This window comes from Pseudoliparis swirei, chromosome 5, assembly GCF_029220125.1.
Source record: "Pseudoliparis swirei isolate HS2019 ecotype Mariana Trench chromosome 5, NWPU_hadal_v1, whole genome shotgun sequence".
NCBI lineage: Eukaryota > Metazoa > Chordata > Actinopteri > Perciformes > Liparidae > Pseudoliparis > Pseudoliparis swirei.
Window position 1 is genome coordinate 8269484 of NC_079392.1, and position 18217 is coordinate 8287700.

The 18217-nt window shown below is 44.5% G+C and overlaps 1 protein-coding gene across 11 annotated transcripts in view; it reads left to right on the forward strand.

Moving 5' to 3' along the window:
• pde4dip (phosphodiesterase 4D interacting protein) overlaps window positions 1–17928 on the forward strand; it is an 84062-nt gene extending 66134 nt beyond the window's left edge. For 4 of the 11 annotated variants that reach the window (XM_056414010.1, XM_056414009.1, XM_056414000.1 and 1 more), the window contains 17 exons: window positions 61–109; window positions 5615–5865; window positions 6664–6816; window positions 6984–7193; window positions 8486–8754; window positions 9044–9176; window positions 9567–9686; window positions 10408–10564; window positions 10705–10829; window positions 10958–11095; window positions 11247–11318; window positions 11468–11652; window positions 12677–12808; window positions 14122–14260; window positions 14358–14404; window positions 14530–14659; window positions 15429–17928. In XM_056414010.1, the coding sequence (XP_056269985.1) occupies window positions 61–109; window positions 5615–5865; window positions 6664–6816; window positions 6984–7193; window positions 8486–8754; window positions 9044–9176; window positions 9567–9686; window positions 10408–10564; window positions 10705–10829; window positions 10958–11095; window positions 11247–11318; window positions 11468–11652; window positions 12677–12808; window positions 14122–14260; window positions 14358–14404; window positions 14530–14659; window positions 15429–15637 (2519 nt within the window). In that variant the 3' untranslated portion in view covers window positions 15638–17928. Of the gene's footprint in view, window positions 1–60; window positions 110–5614; window positions 5866–6663; window positions 6817–6983; window positions 7194–8485; window positions 8756–9043; window positions 9177–9566; window positions 9687–10407; window positions 10565–10704; window positions 10830–10957; window positions 11096–11246; window positions 11319–11467; window positions 11653–12676; window positions 12809–14121; window positions 14261–14357; window positions 14405–14529; window positions 14660–15428 lie in introns of all 11 variants that reach the window. The other 7 variants (XM_056414003.1, XM_056414011.1, XM_056414004.1 and 4 more) reach the window with 6 other exon arrangements.
• Window positions 17929–18217: the final 289 nt, after the last annotated feature.

The window sequence follows — 18217 nt, forward strand, 5'->3', positions numbered from 1 at the left end:
CAGATATTACGAGGGAGTTATTGACATGAGATACACTTATTATTGTTGTACCTCCATCAGGAGATCAACCTGAAGATCCAGATGAGAAGACCGAGCTGCTCGCCATCCGGTCAGTGAACACATACGCGTGTGTGTGTGTGTGTTGCGTGGAAAGTATTGGTGACATTAGTTCTTCATGCTCAATCGATAATGAGTGATGATTTCACTCAATGGTTCATGAGAGTGCCAACTGGATAATTAATTAGGAAAGGTTGAGCAGAGGGGGGGGGCTGAATAGTCATCTCACGAACAGATGCACCCCTTGTGTGAATTAATTGGCATTATTGATAGAAAAGCAATTTTGAAACATGTTTAGAAACAAGTTTAAAAAAAAGATTTCTAGCACTCAGTCTCAGTTAATAGTCAGAATTATTTTAATATGATTGTTGAAGTAAAAACACATTTCATGATGAAATAATGTCTAAAATACATGTGTTTTTTGCTACACTAGCATTGTAATTGCGCTATTTGTTTATTTATTGGATCCCCATTAGCTGACGCCTTAGCGACCGCTAATCTTCCTGGGGTCCACAGAAAGGACAAAATACAATTCATACAAAAACATACAAAACATATCGTGAAACCAACAGTTAAAAATAGTACAACAAAGTAAAAAATAGTGCAGTCAGATGCACAGTACAGTCGAAGGATAAGATATATGTTATGCAATTCAACTTAATTCATACAAAGAAAAAGAAAATCAGATGGCTATGCCTTCTTCATTATTATATATATATATATATTTCATAGATTGTTTTAACAAAGTTGGTCCAAGTTCATTAATTAACTTATTCTGTAAAGGCCTCCTCCATTCACATGATTTTAAATGTGAAGGGTATAATGCTACGTACTCTGAAGGGAGGTTGTTTGGCTTTCAAACTTTTGTTTTATTTGTTGTTTGTTAAAATGAATAAGTTAATACAAATAATGACATTTAAATAAGAGAGATGAATTGCTACTCTATCAAAATTGCATGGCAGGTTAATTAACACACTTTAGTGTTTTATTGACCTCTGACTTTCAGAGACGATCGCAAGCTTCTTTATTTATTATAATATCTTCCTTTCATACAAACAGTAATAGCTTTCAGCTGCCTCTTTATGTCAGCTGACCCTCGTCTACAACATCCTAACCTTTCCCAGTTGTCGGGTTACACAACAGCAACATTAGCTTGAAATGACAATCACAACATACAGTATATCGTTGTTTGTGCGAACCACAGATCAAATCTGAGAAAGTCTTCATCTCATATCTTCGTTGCTTGAGCGCCACACGCGCTTCATTTGGTTTCTTTCACTCGTCTCGTTCCCCGCTCACCGAGTCCCGTGTCCCGCTGCCGGTGGTCGCAGCCGGTCAGGAGGTCTCGTCGGGCCCTCCGGGAACTTGTTACGTCAGCTGCTCTGACATCATCATCGTCCTGCAGGGCAGAACCACGATCGGGCCCGCCCTGCACCACCAGCACCACCACCACCACACACTCATCCAAACCATACAGCTCATTCATTTCTGCAGGGGGGTCGTGACCTGCAGGGCTTCAGCCGATGTCCCAGCGAGGGGACACACAAGTTACACAAGAGGAACAAAGAAGTCCTGCTGTAGATGTCTTTGTTCATCACAGGATGAAGAGCATGCCAGTATTCTTAGTGTGGGAGAAATAGAACAATTATATAATGGTGCTATTAAACTCCGCCAATCAATATATGTTATATCATTATTGATAACTCAGTCGAACTTCTGGCTGAGAGGTAATTGCGTGTCTGGTGTTGAATGTAAGTGAGGCCATATATTTGAGCGCCTCTGTCTCTTTTAGGCAAAAGCTCAAAGCGCAGCTTGTGGCCGTCTCTGATGAATGTCCTGGATGTTCAGTCATTTGTAACATGTGACTGGGTTGTATATGAAACGAGTCACAAGGCTGCCTGAAAAGGTGGGGAAATAATAGTTATTTATCAACTTAAATGTTATTCAATTAGAAATAAAATAGCTGATGATTGGCAGTTACTCCGTGAAAATTCACGCGATCCCTTAATGAAAAAGCTGCAACGTTATTATGGTCCTTTAAGCTTGATCATAGTTAGAATGGGTGAGTGCTGGGTCAAACCCACAAATAAACAATGCTCTGGAGAGAGAGAAAGAGAGAGAGAGAGACTGCAGTCATCTGTTGCAGCACAGATGGCCGACCAGATGTGAAGGAGATTTATCGAGTGTGTTTCCTGTGAGTCTGTGACAGCCATCTCATTGAGACTGTTCCTCCGATTATGAGTATACATACATGTTGTGTGTGTGTGTGGGGGGGGGGGGGGGGTACACTCTGCATTAACTTCAATTACTCTAAGACTGTGCAACACATATTGTACATCCCACACAGTCTTTCTTCGTGTGAACGTGTCGGTGCGCACACACAATCAGGTGGCAATGATGCATCACAAGGTGTCCCGAAATTGGGAAAAAATAACCCTGATTTATAAAAAAATATATGTTTTTATATACTACAAATCTGCCACATTGCATTTGTTTTTAAAGGAATGGGATGTCACCATGATTAGTTTTTTGTTTTAATTAACCTAATAAGGAGACTACGCACACACAAAAGTATTGTCAGTGAACGTGATCATGGCGGCAATTACAATGCGATTATCGGGAATGTGTGTGTGTTTGTGTGTGTGTGTGAGTGTGTGTGTGTGTGTGTGTGTGTGTATGTGTGTGTGTGTGTGCTGCCGAGGCTTTTGCGGCTTGCGTTGGGCTCCGAGCATGTTGGCTTGGCCTCTAATCAGGTTAAGTTATTAAGACCTCCGATGGGGAGGGAAATAGGTCACGAGCATCTGAGAGAGAGAGAGAGAGAGAGAGAGATAATTAGCTTGCTTCAGTGTATCGAGAGCAGCACATGGTGCGCAACATCCAGCTCTGATCTGCATTATGCAAGATCCTCTCCTCAGCAACATGGATTTTATTGTATTTGTGGACAGAGGATAACGCATTTTTAAAACTTCAATTCGTCTGCTATTCCACGTACTTGTTATTAGTTTTGGGATTTTCTGCAAGCTAAACCCATGCACTTATTTTTGTGTTTGTTCTCATTTTCAACTCCTTTGACAAAATCCTGTCAAGAAAAGAAGCGCAACTCTGATTCATGAAGTCCCTTCTGGCTCCAGAGAGGTTTTTTGTAGGTGGACCGATACACAAGCAAGCGGAAAGGAAGAGGAAGTGCTACTTTGTGGACGCTCATTCATCGGGCTCCCGTCTCTCTCTTTCTCTGATGGGCAGCGCAGCGTGAACGCTCGAGCCCCGGGGGATCCGGACGTCCCCTCACCGACACATCCGTCTGCGTGTTGCTCTTTACATCTCTGCTGCTCATGCTGCGGCATTCGCTAAGCGGAATAGGCCTGGAGTCCAGAGTGGTAATAAGAGGCTTACCTTTGAGAGACACTATTCAAGACTTCAATTGTGTGGGGGGGGGGGAAAGGGCTTATTTTGGGACCGGAGACGGGAAACAGTGGAATAAGAACGATTTAGCAGGGTTGTAAACAAAAAAAGACCAGAGTTTACTCAGGCTCTTGATTCAGTTCTTTGCTCGCCACAGTGCTATTTATAGTCATTATATCGTCATTTTCGATGTACGCCTTTCAATTCATGTCATGCGTCACCTCAGCGCACACTGCTGGAGTTACATCTCAAAACCGCGCTGAGCTGCACTCGGGATACAATTTTCTTGATCTCCGATGACATCTGTTCCTGGCATCAACCCATCCGACTGATCCGCGGTTGGATCCACATCAACGTTCTGGGACGTCAAATCCTTCTAAACGGCTTGTGTGAATCAACACTTGACTTGGGATTTATTTGGGTTACCACCTGTTGTCCCGGCCCACACACTCCCAGGATCTGTGTGTAGGTGTGTGTGTGTGTGAAGGAAGCCACCAAAACCTCTTTTCTGGAAGCCCGAACTTAATCCGAGGGCATTTGCTCTGCTTTTCACACGCTCAGTCATCCCTTCATCCTTTTTTTTTTTGGCACTCTTGCTCTCCCTGTCCGCTGTACCTGCTACCCCTCACAGGCCGAGGTCAGGACCTCAGCCTCGGAGCTAATGAGCCACGCTCGGGTACCGGCTGGGAGGAGAAACTTAAACCACCCAGGAGTCTGAGAGAGAGAGAGAGAGAGAGAGAGAGAGAGAGAGAGAGAGGGAGAGAGAGAGGGGCCGGATGGTGAGTCAGTAGCCCAGGCAGAGAGGGCCGCAGGGGCCTGATGGCTCCTTTGTGGAAGGTCATGCTGTCGAAAAGCAGCCCTCTGTACAGAGACTCTCTGTTCTCCTTCTCTCTGTGGGAGTGGAAGGCCCAGGGGAGAGAACTGCTACTGCTGAAGAAACTCCCCGACAGGGAGAGGAGGGCACTGCTCGCACAACTCGAGAAGTAAGACGCCAAACACGCTCACAAACACATGAGATTGATGGTAATCTCATTTCTCTCTGAAAGAAAGCAAGGAAAGTTTGCTTTGTGATGTGAAAATTAACAGACGGAAAAGTAGCGTGGATGGACTCTGGTGTGTGTGTGTGTGTGTATGTTGTCAGTGTGTGTATCTATTTAGATGAATGACCTCCATCTCAGCATCTGTGTACCAACGTGACAGCATTAAAGCCCTCAGAGGCACATTTTAATGACTTCAATCAGCTGTTGGGGACACACTGTGTGAGGATGTCTTCTTGCTCCACCTCCATCTTTCCTCTCCATGTCTGCCCTTCTAGTTTTTTCCCTTCACGCGTATCACAGTCAGTGTGATGCTCTCCTCGTGAAAGCACTCTCTCCCCGCGCGATGCTGCGTCATGTAAGAGGTCAATAAGAGGCTTCCACTAAAGCAACGCAGTGCAAAGCCTCTGAGGGACAGCAGGCAGGTGGCTCACACACCTGCGACATCGTCACTCGTTAATGCTCTTCATCCTCTGAGTCACGAGACGGGCAGCCGATGCAGCCGCTCTCGCCATATGTCTATTTCAGTTTTATGGATTTTTTTTTTCCAACTGATTGTACAGACCAGCGTATATTTTGATGTCTGATTGGGTCCAGACCAACTGGTCCCAATAGTACATATTCAATTCAGTTTATTTTTGCATAGCCCAAAATCACAAATTACAAATTTGGCATCGTGAAGGAGGCCGGACCAATGCACCATATGCGATTAACTCAAATACTAATGGATAACCTTTCAAATTGAAAAGTTTGATCGGTTCAGTGGTTCTCAAACTTTTTGGGTGTCAAGGACCTCCATTTTATTAGATGTTGCTTCAAGGAATGGAAAGAGGGAGATTTTGTTTGTTTTATGTGATTAAGACCAACATTATTTTGTGCGGATGGATTTATTTGCTCAAAGGCATCTCAGTGGTGAAAATGAGGGGAGAGGGGTGGGGGGGGAGTTTGTCACTTTCCCCACCCAGATGTATCCTGCTGGTCCAGGAAAGAAAACAGGTTTTGTGATGTTCTGTACATGGATGGGTTGCACTAAGTAAATGTGGTCTGGTAGTAAGTAAATGGATTAGTGATAATTAAACTACATATAAATAATGTTTATGTATGTGTGCGCATTACAGGCTTAGTAAGGAGCTGCAGCAGAAAGACAAGGTCATCGAGTCTCTCCGCACCAAACTAAACCAGCACCACCATTCGCGCTCCAACACGCCCTGCAGCAGCCACGCCCTCTCCGACACCACCGACCAATCGGATCGCATCTCCTATGTGTCCGACGAGCACAGGTCAACGGACGAGGACCTGGATCCGTACGTGGACGCTGCCGGCGAGCACGGTCAGAGGGACACGCGGGCGTCCGCCAGAGTCGGCACGGGTGAGAACATGACATCATCATCCATTTGCACACTGCACCAAAGGACGAGCACACAGGTGATACATTCGCGATATCCTTTATTTAGATCGCAGACTGTGCCTCTGCTCGCCTCTCTCTTGCTCCTGAGTTGCTACTGCTCCTTAATGGGGACAGACACACACACATTAACCCCAGCGGGGGCTGATTAACAATCAACCACCAGCTGAGGCCGATTATACCTCGTCCCGACAGCGTTCCCTGAACCACACCCCCGCTCCACCCACTCTGCAGCCGAGCCTAAGAACACCCCGCTGCCACACATATGTTTCAGTGGAGTGAGAAGTAATCAATACAACACACACAAATATATAAGTTCATTATAAAAAAATGTAAACATCTTAAAACAGCTGGCCGCGGTCATTTTGTTGAGGACTATTTAATAGTGGTGTATTAATCCACATGTGGTGCTTGTAATGAAGGAACACATCCCCCAGTCACACATTGTGGCTCACTAAAGGGTTTTAATTGACAACAATTTAGCTCAATGGCACAGAGGAAGAAGCGACATGAGGCCTGAATGCACAGACATGACCTCTCCGTAGGTACAACAAAACAAATGTCTGGCATAACACAAGACTTGACCTTTGAATGCATCTGTTCTCATGACCTCTGCAGTCTCGCGTCCCCTCTTCCTCTCAAGTACCAGAAAGTATCCTGGCTCAATGTGATGCCTAAAAAAATACAGAAGTGGTCTGTGGTCAAACACGCACGTCCCATCCGCCACGTCCCTAAGTGACCACGGGCTCTCTTCATTTCCAGATTGCCACTCCCACAGTGGCGCCATGTCCCATCATGTGTCATCTCTACCTCCATCCATCGCCTACTCCCCTAGCGCCCAGTCCTGCTTCAGCTGCCCCAGCATGCGTTGCCCCAGCTCGCCGCACAAGCCCGCGGACATGCAGAGCCAGACAGGTAGGAACGGGCTCCGGAGGGCGACCCGGGCCGCGAGGAAGACCCTTCATGCGGATGACTTTTCTCTCGCGTTATTCCACCTGCGCCTCGCGCCTCTGACCCACCTCCTGCCTGTATCTCTCTTTTTTTCACTCTTGTGCTTCATTTTTTTTCTCCTCCTCCTATAGCTCCAGCTCCCGTCTTCACCTCTACCCCCTTCCAGCTTTCCCCCTCCTTCTTCTCCTCCTCTTCCCCTACCCGAAGGGAACCTTTGCCCTTTCATCCCCACCCCGCAACCCTGCGCACCCGTTACCCAGGCAACGGCGGAGTGGGTTTCTCCCTGGCCGAGGTGCATCAGGAGCTGCAGATGTTACAAAGGCAGCTGGGAGACAATGAGAGTGCGTCGGCCGGACTTGTGCATGCATGAGTTTGCGTGTGTGAACTAACTGTGTGTTTGATGCTCAAGACAACTAGAATGGGCACTCGGTAGAGTGCATACCTTCGCATATCACAAGATTGGGCATTGAATTATGAACATGTTGGCATTAGTTGCATGCCAATTGGATGAAAATTGACCGCGCTATGGTAAAAAGAAGATTTTAACCTTTCCATGACATTGACCTTGACCTTTGACCCGATTGATCCCAAAATCTAATCAAATGGCCCCCGGATAATAACCAATCATCCCACCGAATTCCATGCGATTCAAGAAGATTTTTACCTTTTCATGACCTTGACCTTTGACCCGATCGATCCCAAAATCTAATCAAATGGTCCCCGGATAATAACCAATCATCCCACCAAATTTCATGCGATTCGGTTCAAAACTTTTTTTGTTATGCGAATAACACGCATACAAATAAATAAATAAATACACGGCGATCAAAACATAACCTTCCGCATTTTCAATGCGAAGGTAATAACACTGCGCATCACACCAGCCTGAATATCAAAAGCCCCAAATCCAGAAAAATTCACCATCTTCTCCGGCGTGTGTGTGCTAAATAAAAGTTGACGCTGTTATTTTGCACACACACGCTGAAGAAGATGGTGAACTATTTCCAGCCGGCACGCTAAATCAAGCATCTTCCCCAGCTCTGGGTGGAAAAGGTCAACCTTCCAAAGAGTCATGGCGTATTTCTTTTAAATTAATTTGGAGATTTGGAGAACAGTCCCAGTGTTCTCCCAGCGCAAAACAGCGAAACCATTGTTGTCTGCATGTGAAGCTCGATGCTCAATACAAGTCTGTTTGCACAGCCGAAAAGGATCCACTGTCTGTGTCGCTGCCTCACCGTCCGTTGAGGATTATGGATGTTAACCCGGCTGCAGAGGCTTTATTCTCTTTTCCTCTCCTCGTCCCTCTGCCTATGTGTTTAACACCCTCCTCTTTCTCTCGTCATTGGATGCTTGATAAACACAGATCCCCCAGCTTGAGAAGGATCTGCTGTGATTTGTAAACACTAATATAGGGATGGAGCTTTTAAAGAAACACGAGAATCCACCGATAACATTTGGCTGATGAAGTCGCTCGCTGCGTCAAAAGAAATCCCTTCATCTCTCTTTCAGTCTTCCTTTGCATCTCGCTAAGACTAAGTGTCTGTCTGCCTCTGACTGGGCTCTTTGCTTTTTGTATTTGCTGCAGTTTAACTGTTTTAACTTTACTTTATCGTTACTTTATCTTCCTCTTCAGGGTTTTCCACTCCCCAGTCCAAACCTCTTCAGGGTTTCCCGTTTGCCCACCAGCAGCCCGACTCCTCGGCCTTCCTGCCTCCCTCCTACCACGGGTACCAGCCTTCTCCTTTCAGCAGCGGCCTGGAGGCCGGCTCGACAATGAAAGCGGGGTCCGGTCTGTTGGAGAGCAGTGCATTATGGGATATGAGCTACGGTACCCGGCCGGTGAGACTCTGCGCTGACCTGTCTTCGGGGTCCTCGGGGTACCAGTCCGGCACCAGTAACACAGGTAGACTCTTAGACCCGGGAGCTTTGAACTACCGGCCCCATGAACCGGGTGGAGGCCGTGAGATGCAGTTGAAAGCTCTAAAGACGAATAAGTTAATTGATAACTTGAATATGAGCCAGTATTAAAATGTTAAGTAATTATAAGCACATACAAATGTAAAGGCAGTTGGCTAATAAAGGTCAGATAAATCCTTTCTGTTGGTATATAAATGATGGTCCTTGTTGTTTGATATTTATAGTGTGACTAAAACGAGCGGTCTCTAAACGCAGCTTCTGAATCGTGTTTTTTGGTTCAGACTTGATGAAGGAGCACCTGATAGAGATCAGGTGTCTGAGACAGAGGCTGGAGGACTCCATCCAGACCAACGAGCGCCTCCGGCAGCAGCTGGAGGACAGACTGGCTCACCCCGCCTCTGAGAAAGGTCACACACACACACACACACACACACACACACACACACACACAGACACGTGTTTCAAAATTGCTTCTTTATCAATATTTCCAATTAATCCATAAGGGGTGTATCTGTTAGTTAGATGACTATCCAGCCCCCCCCCCCCCCCCGCTCCCCCTTACCTCATTAATTATCCAGTTAGCCCTCTCATGAACTATCTAGTGAAATAATAACTCATTATTGATTGAGCATGCAGAACTAACGTCAGCAATAGTTTCCATTAAGCTGCTGCCACGCAGAACTCAAGAGAAGCTACACACACACACACACACACACACATGCAAAGCACTAGCTTGTGAGCATGTTTCCTCGCGCATGATGAACATGACATGCCTGACGCCTCCACGTCTTTTCCAGGTGCTCCGACCAACATCTACATCCAGGGCCTGGACTCGGTCGGCCAGCTGTCCAGCGAGATCAGACTTCTGAAGGAAGAGAACGTCAGTCTGCAGAACCAGTTTAAACAGACCACCAGAGGTACGGCCCGATGCTGCCTGCCAGGGCCTCGGCCCGCAGAGAAGTCCATTAAGTTGTGTGAAGCAGATTGAGAGCGTTGGTGCCTGCGATCGCACAGAAGTTGTTATCCCCGGCAGACATAAGCCTGTTTGGAGACCATGCGTTAATTTGTACTGTGTGTGTGTGTGTGTGTGTTTGTGTGTATCCGTCTGTCCACGGCTAATCTCAAATACTACTTCACCTACCAGCCTGATATGTTCTGTATTCATTCAATTTTGGAAAAAACAGTTTTTTTTCCCTGCCATTGTCAGCTGACTCCTCATGCCACTCTACCAGTTGGTAAGGGCGGTAGGTGATCAACGACTGTCAGTAGCTCAAGGATTTGTTCAATAATTGGCTAGGCTTAAAATGAGCCTTACCTTATAAAAATTGACGTTCATTGAAATGTTTGGTCTCATTTTGAACCGGAGCATCGGCAGATTCCATGTGTGTTCTGATCCACTGCAGTTAGACACTACGAGATGAATGCGTTCATGTTTTTGTCCTCTTCGCTGCCATCTTGACTATCAGGGAGCCGGGAAGGACAATTAAATAATATATTTAACTATTCTTTGTTTGGAAGGGCAGAGGGAGACGCAGCTGGTGGAGATCTGCCCTCTACCCAAAGCACTTCTTTTCAGGGCTAAATAACTTCAGTGCTGTCAGTGTAACATAAAAATGCAACGCCCTGTGTCCCCTGCAGAGGGCAGCAAGGACGCGGATCAGCTGAGGAAGGCGCAGCTAGAGGCGGAGATGTGGGCGGAGCAAAGCAGGAAGCTGCATGCTGAGGCTGAAGCTCGAGGTCAAGAGGTCACAGAACTGAAACAGGACCGACAGAAGAACCAGGAAGCCGTCAACAGGTGTGTGCTGGAGCATGGGTTACGAGTACAGGAGTGCAAGAGAGCTGATTTTCAGATCGACTGCTATATGACGATGACAGGTAAAATAACTTGTGATTTTGTCTGTGTCTGTGTGTGTGTGTGTGTGTGTGTTTTCTTAGACTCCAGCATGAAGTGAGCGTCCTCCAACATCAGCTCTGTGAGAGCCGCTGTCTGGTCCACTCTCTTCAGTCTGAGCTGCAGGTGCACCACCGAGTGTGTGGAGTCAACACGAACACATCCGCAGGTAAAGCGACTGCAACGTGGTCTTCCAGAGACATCTGAAGCCCCTAAAGTTTGCTTTTGTACAGCCTCACGGAGTCTGCATAGATCTTTCCTCTGCATATCTCTTCCTTGCGTTTGTGTGTTTCCAAGCAGGTCGGGCCAGTGACGGTGCCAAACTTGGACAGGGCACTGTGACCTTTGACCCCAGAGAGCTGCACCTTCACCTGGAGCAGCAGCTGAGCGGACAGGCCGACGCACAGCCTCGATCCAGGAGGCAGCTCTTCAACGGTCAGCATGGTTGAAATACGATGGCGCTAAAGCCGATTCACAAGAGCAGATTAGGAAAAAAATATTCTTTTGGAGCTCGATAACTGAGAAAGATGTCATATTGAGAAGGAGACTTTCGCAGCTCAGTTCTGATGGAAATCTTCCTTCACAGAAAGTGTTCCCTCCCCCCCTGTGAGAGACACTGGGCTCATTAGTCCTTCCTCTCCTGGAGCAGCCGATCGAGGTGAGGAACCTCACATTCAACGCTGTGAGATCAGTCCTACCTGAAACGCTCGTCATTATTTATTCAGCAAACAGTCCACAGTTCAATAACATCTCAGATTCTCCTGTTCCTTATTCTCTTGTTTTCATTCCCCCCCCCCCCCCCATCAGCGTCGACCCTGCAGGGCCAGGCCCCCGACGGGTCCTTCGCCAACCGCCATGGCCGCCATGCAGTGGGCCACGTGGATGACTTCAAGGCTCTGCAGCAGCAGATCCTGGAGGGCAGCGCTCTCCTCCGCACGATGGAGACGGCATTTTATTCCCTGAGCGCCCCACAGGAGTTCAGCCTGCATCAGGTGAGAGAGACCCCGCGGACCAGGTGGTCCTGATGTGACTGGAGCTGCTAATTAAAATTTCAGATTGTCGTGTTTATGTACACGTTAAACACTCCATAGGAACATCAGTGCTGTCTGTATGTGTTGGTTTCAGACTATCTTTTGATACTGCCTCAAAAATAGTTTTTTTATCCAGTACATTTGGTGTTGAAACTTGTAAAGTGCTGTGGAGATGTGAATGGCTGAAGGTTGATGAGTTAATCACACCGACACTTTTATGAAGAACAAACAGTGTGAAAACGATCTTTCTACGAGAAAAAATGCTGTTATGAAATATTAATAAACCGTAAAAAAAATCTTCACTGAAATATAAATGAACTGCAATTCTACATAGTTTATTCAATCTTTACTCTGGATTTTCTTGATTTACATTATTGTTAAATGACTACCTTTTGCTATTGGTCATTAAGACAATTTAACTTGAACTTCTTCTTTTTTAAGTGCTTGTGCTTTATGTTAATTTATAGTTAATTAAAGGGGGTGTAGCAGCTAGATCAGGGGTGCTCACACTTTTTCAGCATGCAAGCTACTTATAATATGTTATATATATATATATATGTATTTATTTATATACACACAAGCCCTGAAAAAGCAGGGTTGTCATATTTTGTTTGACTGTAAAAAGTAATTTACAGTGAAAAATTGGAGTAAACTCACGAGCAAGAACAGCTGATGTGGTGACGTCATCAAGTTAGCTGCTGTTCCAATCGCAGAAAGACCGTCCTCCCGTCCTTCGGAGTCTGGACTCCCAAGACTTTCTTTCTTTAGAGAAAATTATAGGGTGGCGGGCGGAGATTTCATTGGGGCGGGCCAATTTTTTTTAATGTAATGCGATCTACCAATACTACGCCGCGATCGACTGGTAGATCGCGGCGATCGACTGGTAGATCGCGATCGACGTATTGAACACCCCTGAGCTAGATGAACCACTAGTTGAACTGGTTAACATATTGTGTGTGTGTGTGTGTGTGTGTGTGTGTCTCAGCCCTCAGACCCGAGTTCTGTCATCAAGCTGCTGTCTGACACTAAAACCTTACGAGAGATCCTGGAGGAGGCCGGCGCTCTGCTGCGGATGTTCTGGCGAGCGGCTCTTCCGACCTGCGAGGAAACAAAGCAGGTTCGAGCTAACGGCCTCTCGGTCTATCAGGGGGAAGTCAGAGAGCAGTCGTCTGATGGGATGGAACATGCAGAGGATAATTATTTGCTCCTGTCAGCGCAGCCTGTTTATGTTCTCATCTCACGTTGAACGTAGAGAAAACCCTGGCTGGTGGTTTTGTGGCCGTGTACCGTGTAGCTCCAGGAAGTAACAGCTGAATCACTGGAGACTCAAGTCCACAGCAGTCTGTGTCCGACCTGTACGACCTGAACAAAATCACCTTCACAGAATGACCTTTACACCTTCACAGAATGACCTTTACACCTACACAGAATGACCTTTACACCTACACAGAATGACCTTTAAACCTACACAAAATTACCTTTACAAGTCACAAAATTACCTTTACAACCTACACAACATGATCTTTACACCTAAACAGAATGACCTTTACACCGACACAAAATGACCTTTACAACATACACAAAATGACCTTTACACCTACACAGAATGACCTTTACATTTACACAGAATGACCTTTACACCTACACAGAATGACCTTTACAACATACACAGAATGACCTTTACACCTACACAGAATGACCTTTACAACTTACCCAGAATGACCTTTAAACCTACACAGAATGACCTTTACACTTACACAGAATGACCTTTACACCTACACAGAATGACCTTTACACTTACACAGAATGACCTTTACACCTACACAGAATGACCTTTACATTTACACAGAATTACCTTTAAACCTACACAAAATGACCTTTACACCTACACAGAATGACCTTTACAACTTACCCAGAATGACCTTTAAACCTACACAGAATGACCTTTACACTTACACAGAATGACCTTTACACCTACACAGAATGACCTTTACACTTACACAGAATGACCTTTAAACCTACACAAAATGACCTTTACACCTACACAAAATGACCTTTACAACTTACCCAGAATGACCTTTAAATCGACACAAAATTACCTTTACAACTCACAAAATTACCTTTACACCTAAACAGAATGACCTTTACACCTACACAAAATGACCTTTACAACATACACAAAATGACCTTTACACCTACACAGAATGACCTTTACTGCTCTAATCCCATGTGTGTTTGGCCCTCACCTTCATATGTGGACAGACACTAAACATTTAGTGTGTGTGTGTGTGTGTGTGTGTGTGTGTGTGTGTGTGTGTGTGTGTGTGTGTGTGTGTGTGTGTGTGTGTGTGTGTGTGTGTGTGTGTGTGTGTGTGTGTGTGTGTGTGTGTGTGTGTGTGTGTGTGTGTGTGTGTGTGTGTGTGTGTACAGGATCAGTCTGTGGGGGAGGAGGTCGTCTCGCTCCGTCTGAAGCTCTCGGAGCACGAGCAGGCTCTAAAGGACGCCATGGAGAGCGTGAAGAGCTCCAACCGCACCAAAGATAGCATGGAGCACTTTATCGTGAGCCAACGTGAGTCCCTCCTGTTCCTTCTCCTGGATCACATCACACCATGGATGATAATTCCTTCTGAAAATATACAAACATATACTGCGTGCTTGTTGTACAGTGTCCAGAACACGGGCCGTGCTGACGAAAGCAAAGACAAACATGCAGGTGAGTTCTCTTCGTCGTGAACTTCCTCCTCCGGCGGGCGGGAATAACTCCGATCCCTTCTGAGTGAGATCAGGTCTGAGTGAAAGTAAAACTCCTCGTTTCCCTTTCCTGCCGAGTCTCCTCAGGAGAACGAGCTCAGGATCTCCTCCCTTCGCCACGCCTCTCTCCCCCGATCCGCCTCTTTCCCCTCCTCCTCTTCCTCCTTCACCTCTTCCTCCTTCTCCTCCTCTTCCTCACACCCCTGGCCCGGTCAAGGTATGTTCCCCTGGCTTTGCTGTGCTCGCTCCCGTGTCCTGATAACATGATGGAGATGCTTGCATTAAAAAAAAAAAAAACCCGAGAAGATCAAGATGTTCTTACAAGTAGCCCACGGTGTGTGTGTGTGTGTGTGTGTGTGTGATACAGAGAATCGTCAGAAATAAACTATATAATTTGGCGTGAGCCATTTATTTATAATAAATCACGCTATGTATGTAAATTTCACATCCTAGTTTAATGGTCTCCATCTTCACCTCTTGGCATTTGACCTTTACGTCTTAATATTAGACAGAAGCACATCGTACTTTTACATTTGCGTTGTGCTCAGCTCTACTAACACTTCAACAAAGACGACCACACAGGTCGTGTGATGGTACAGTGTGCATTAACGCAAGTAGCAGTGTGAAGTTAAATAGTGTTACGTTATAATTCATCAACTAAAATCCTGGTCAGTTTGTTTTCCTTCTTTCTCCCGAAGACGTGAAGGGAGACACACTGCTGCGTTCTCAAGTTACTAATCGCTCCCTTAAGATCACCAACTCGTGTGCACGGTACATGCTCGTCCCCTCAAATGAATGACCTGTGACCTGCTGTGTCTGTAACCAGTGTTCATTTGAGGGAATTGATTACGTTTTTAAGGACTAACTACTAATTTCAGAGGATGTTTTATTATTTATTTGAACTCCTGCCCTCAGACACTCAACGAATAATGCAGAAATACCATCATGCAAAACTCTCTACATGTCTCCAACCTTTTGTGTTTCAGGTGAAAACAAAGAAGGCTTCTGTGAGCTCGCCTTCTCTCCTGGTTGGGGTGTCATGAAGCCTCGGGCCTCCTCCTCCTCCTCCTCCTTCTCCCCCCTGCAGTCCCGCGACCGTCTCTCCACCAGCGCCCCCTGCAGTCAGCCTTCCTGTAGTGCACCAGCCCCAAGCTCTTCATCCGGCATCTCACTGTTCGAGCAGAAAATGCAGTAAATTCTGGCTCTCCTATCAGCCGGAGAAACATTTCATTTGAGTGACTTCTGTCTGAGTGTGTTGATCAATTTCTGCAGGGGGATGACAGTTTATGAATCATGTAATGGTTTTATTATTGGTATAGTGTGTTTGTGTAAGGTGGTCTGTGGACTTTTGTTGATGCCATCAACTGAAGTGTTTTCTCATATTTATATGAGACCAGCCTGAGTTTGGCTGAAGTTGGTTTATAGTTTCTGATTAAGCCTCCTTCATTTTTACAGATAGAAGAGAGAGAGAGAGAGAGATCAAACGTATATAAAACCAGATTTTAAACGGTGTTGGGCTCTCAGAGGCAGTTTAGTCCAGGTTTGATGAGTCCACATGAACCGTTTTTAATATAGACCTGGTCCATGAAAGCCAGCCACTTTTTCTTGTTTTTTCTGAATTTGAAAAGGGATGAATTGTGTCTAAATTAGACAATTATGAAGGTAGATTCTTGTCTTTATTACGCAAAAAAAGAAAGGTTTTGAGAGCAAATTTCTCATTTATAAGTAAATTAATTTCATTTTGCTGATGACACTAGAATTTATTGCTGCAAATCCAAAATATTTGCTCTCAAATGAAAAAGTTTTTCGCAAAATAAAAACATTTGCGTAAAAAAAATGTATGCACTCACAAAAAAGCAAACCGATTTTACCCCCTCACTCATTATTCAGAAGCCAACTTCAGCCCGGTACTTCAGCAGGGAGTCGAGAAAAGCAAATCCACGTGATGCCAGCAGGAAGGGGGCTTTGGAAAAGCCCAAACCAAACTGAAAAGTGCTTCCTCTCAGCCTCTGTCGAGGCTCATGTATGTAGTTAGTGTGTGTAGAATAGTTGCATGTGGTTTAAGTGGAAACAAAGCCATACTCTCACGGTACAGTAGATACATTTTTGCTTTGAGCTAATTGTCCTAAAAATGGTTAGCTCCTGATAAAATATTGAAAATACTGTCGAACTACCAATAGGCAGTTTGGTCAAATAGCTGGTAGATGATGTTCCCTAGTATTTACTCATGAATAAAACACCAATTAAGGATGTTTTTAGCTCTTCAAACTCCAGAGTATTACTGTTAAGTATGGAGCCGGTTCCCTTCCGATATTAAATAACAAGCATGGGTCCAACCCAGTTTCTCCTGTTGGAAGGCCTTTATGATGAAGCTGCTGTGAAGTGCAGCAGTGTTCAGAAAAACAAGCACATGTAACAGACTGTACGCGGCTTGTGTGATGCCTTCAGGGACCTATCGGATGAAATAAATCTATTTTATAGTGCACGGTCCAAGAGCGATGACATTTCATTTTTGTAACCAGGTAAATGGACCACACTTTTATCTTGTAGCTTTTTTGACATATATATGTATATATATATCTATATATATAGATATATATATATATTTCTGTCCTTTTGGAATTTTTATTTTTTATTACATTGTGTGTCTTTATGTTGGAATGTCCCCCAAGATGACAATCAGTTTGAAAAAAATATCCAAAAAACAATCGCTAGTGAGAAACTTCTTTCTGTAAGTAAGGATGCTCACCGTGCAAATTAACTTTATTGGATGTTTTACACTGGCCTCTCCAAATTGTATTTCTTCTTCTTTTTTTAAGGGAGTTTTCCTTGATTTTTCAGTATTGTAGCTTAGCTGTTTATTTTTGTGCATGGACTGTGTCTTCACTGCCCTCTGATACTTTTACTGACATATGCAATTGTTGGGTTACTGTGCAATAATAAGCTTTGTGGTTGCTTTTTGTTGATGTTTTAGGCCTGAGTATTAACGTGCCATGTCATGGTTTTTGCTCTGAGGCTGAATTGATTCAAGCAAGCACACTTTTGTTTTGTGACAATCAATTTGAAGCAGTTTTATAGGCCCACTTATCTTTGGCTTAGCATAAATCTGAGTTTTATATACAATGTGGGAAAAAGGCAAAGTAACGGGATTAATGTATTGTCATTATATATTTATGAAGCAATAAGATCAACCAAAGTAAACAACTTTTATGTTGTTAAATCAGGTGTAAAATAATCAAGTTTAGACATTTATTTTGTATAATTCCCCCACAAGTCAAAGGTCAAACGTTGTGTCTTTCTCAGTGTCAGTGTGGTTTTAGACACCACATCTCATGTATGTACATATTAAAGGAAGTTTGTACCTCAACACAAGTTGTTTTGTTGCTGTTCAACAAAGACCCGCTGTATTTTTATGCATGTTCGCTTTGTTAAAAACGTTTTTGGGAAAAAGAAAAATACCTCTAATAAAAAAAGGGAACAAAAGGACTTCCGTCTGGTTTATCGTCTTTCTTAGATCGATTATATAAAACACTTGTTTCATTTTTTTTCCTGGAGTGAAGAAAAGTTGATGAAATAATGCTAAATCATTTTATTATAGGTTAAATGAATATACTTTAACGTTATTAGGGGAAGAAAATAAATCAACACAAATGTGTATATAGCCCAATTTGTATACAAAATCAAAGGGATAAAACTTTATTTTTTAAAGTAAATGTTCCAGGGAATAAAGTATTATGTGGTACACAGGTATGTAATGTGCATATAGGACCAAACA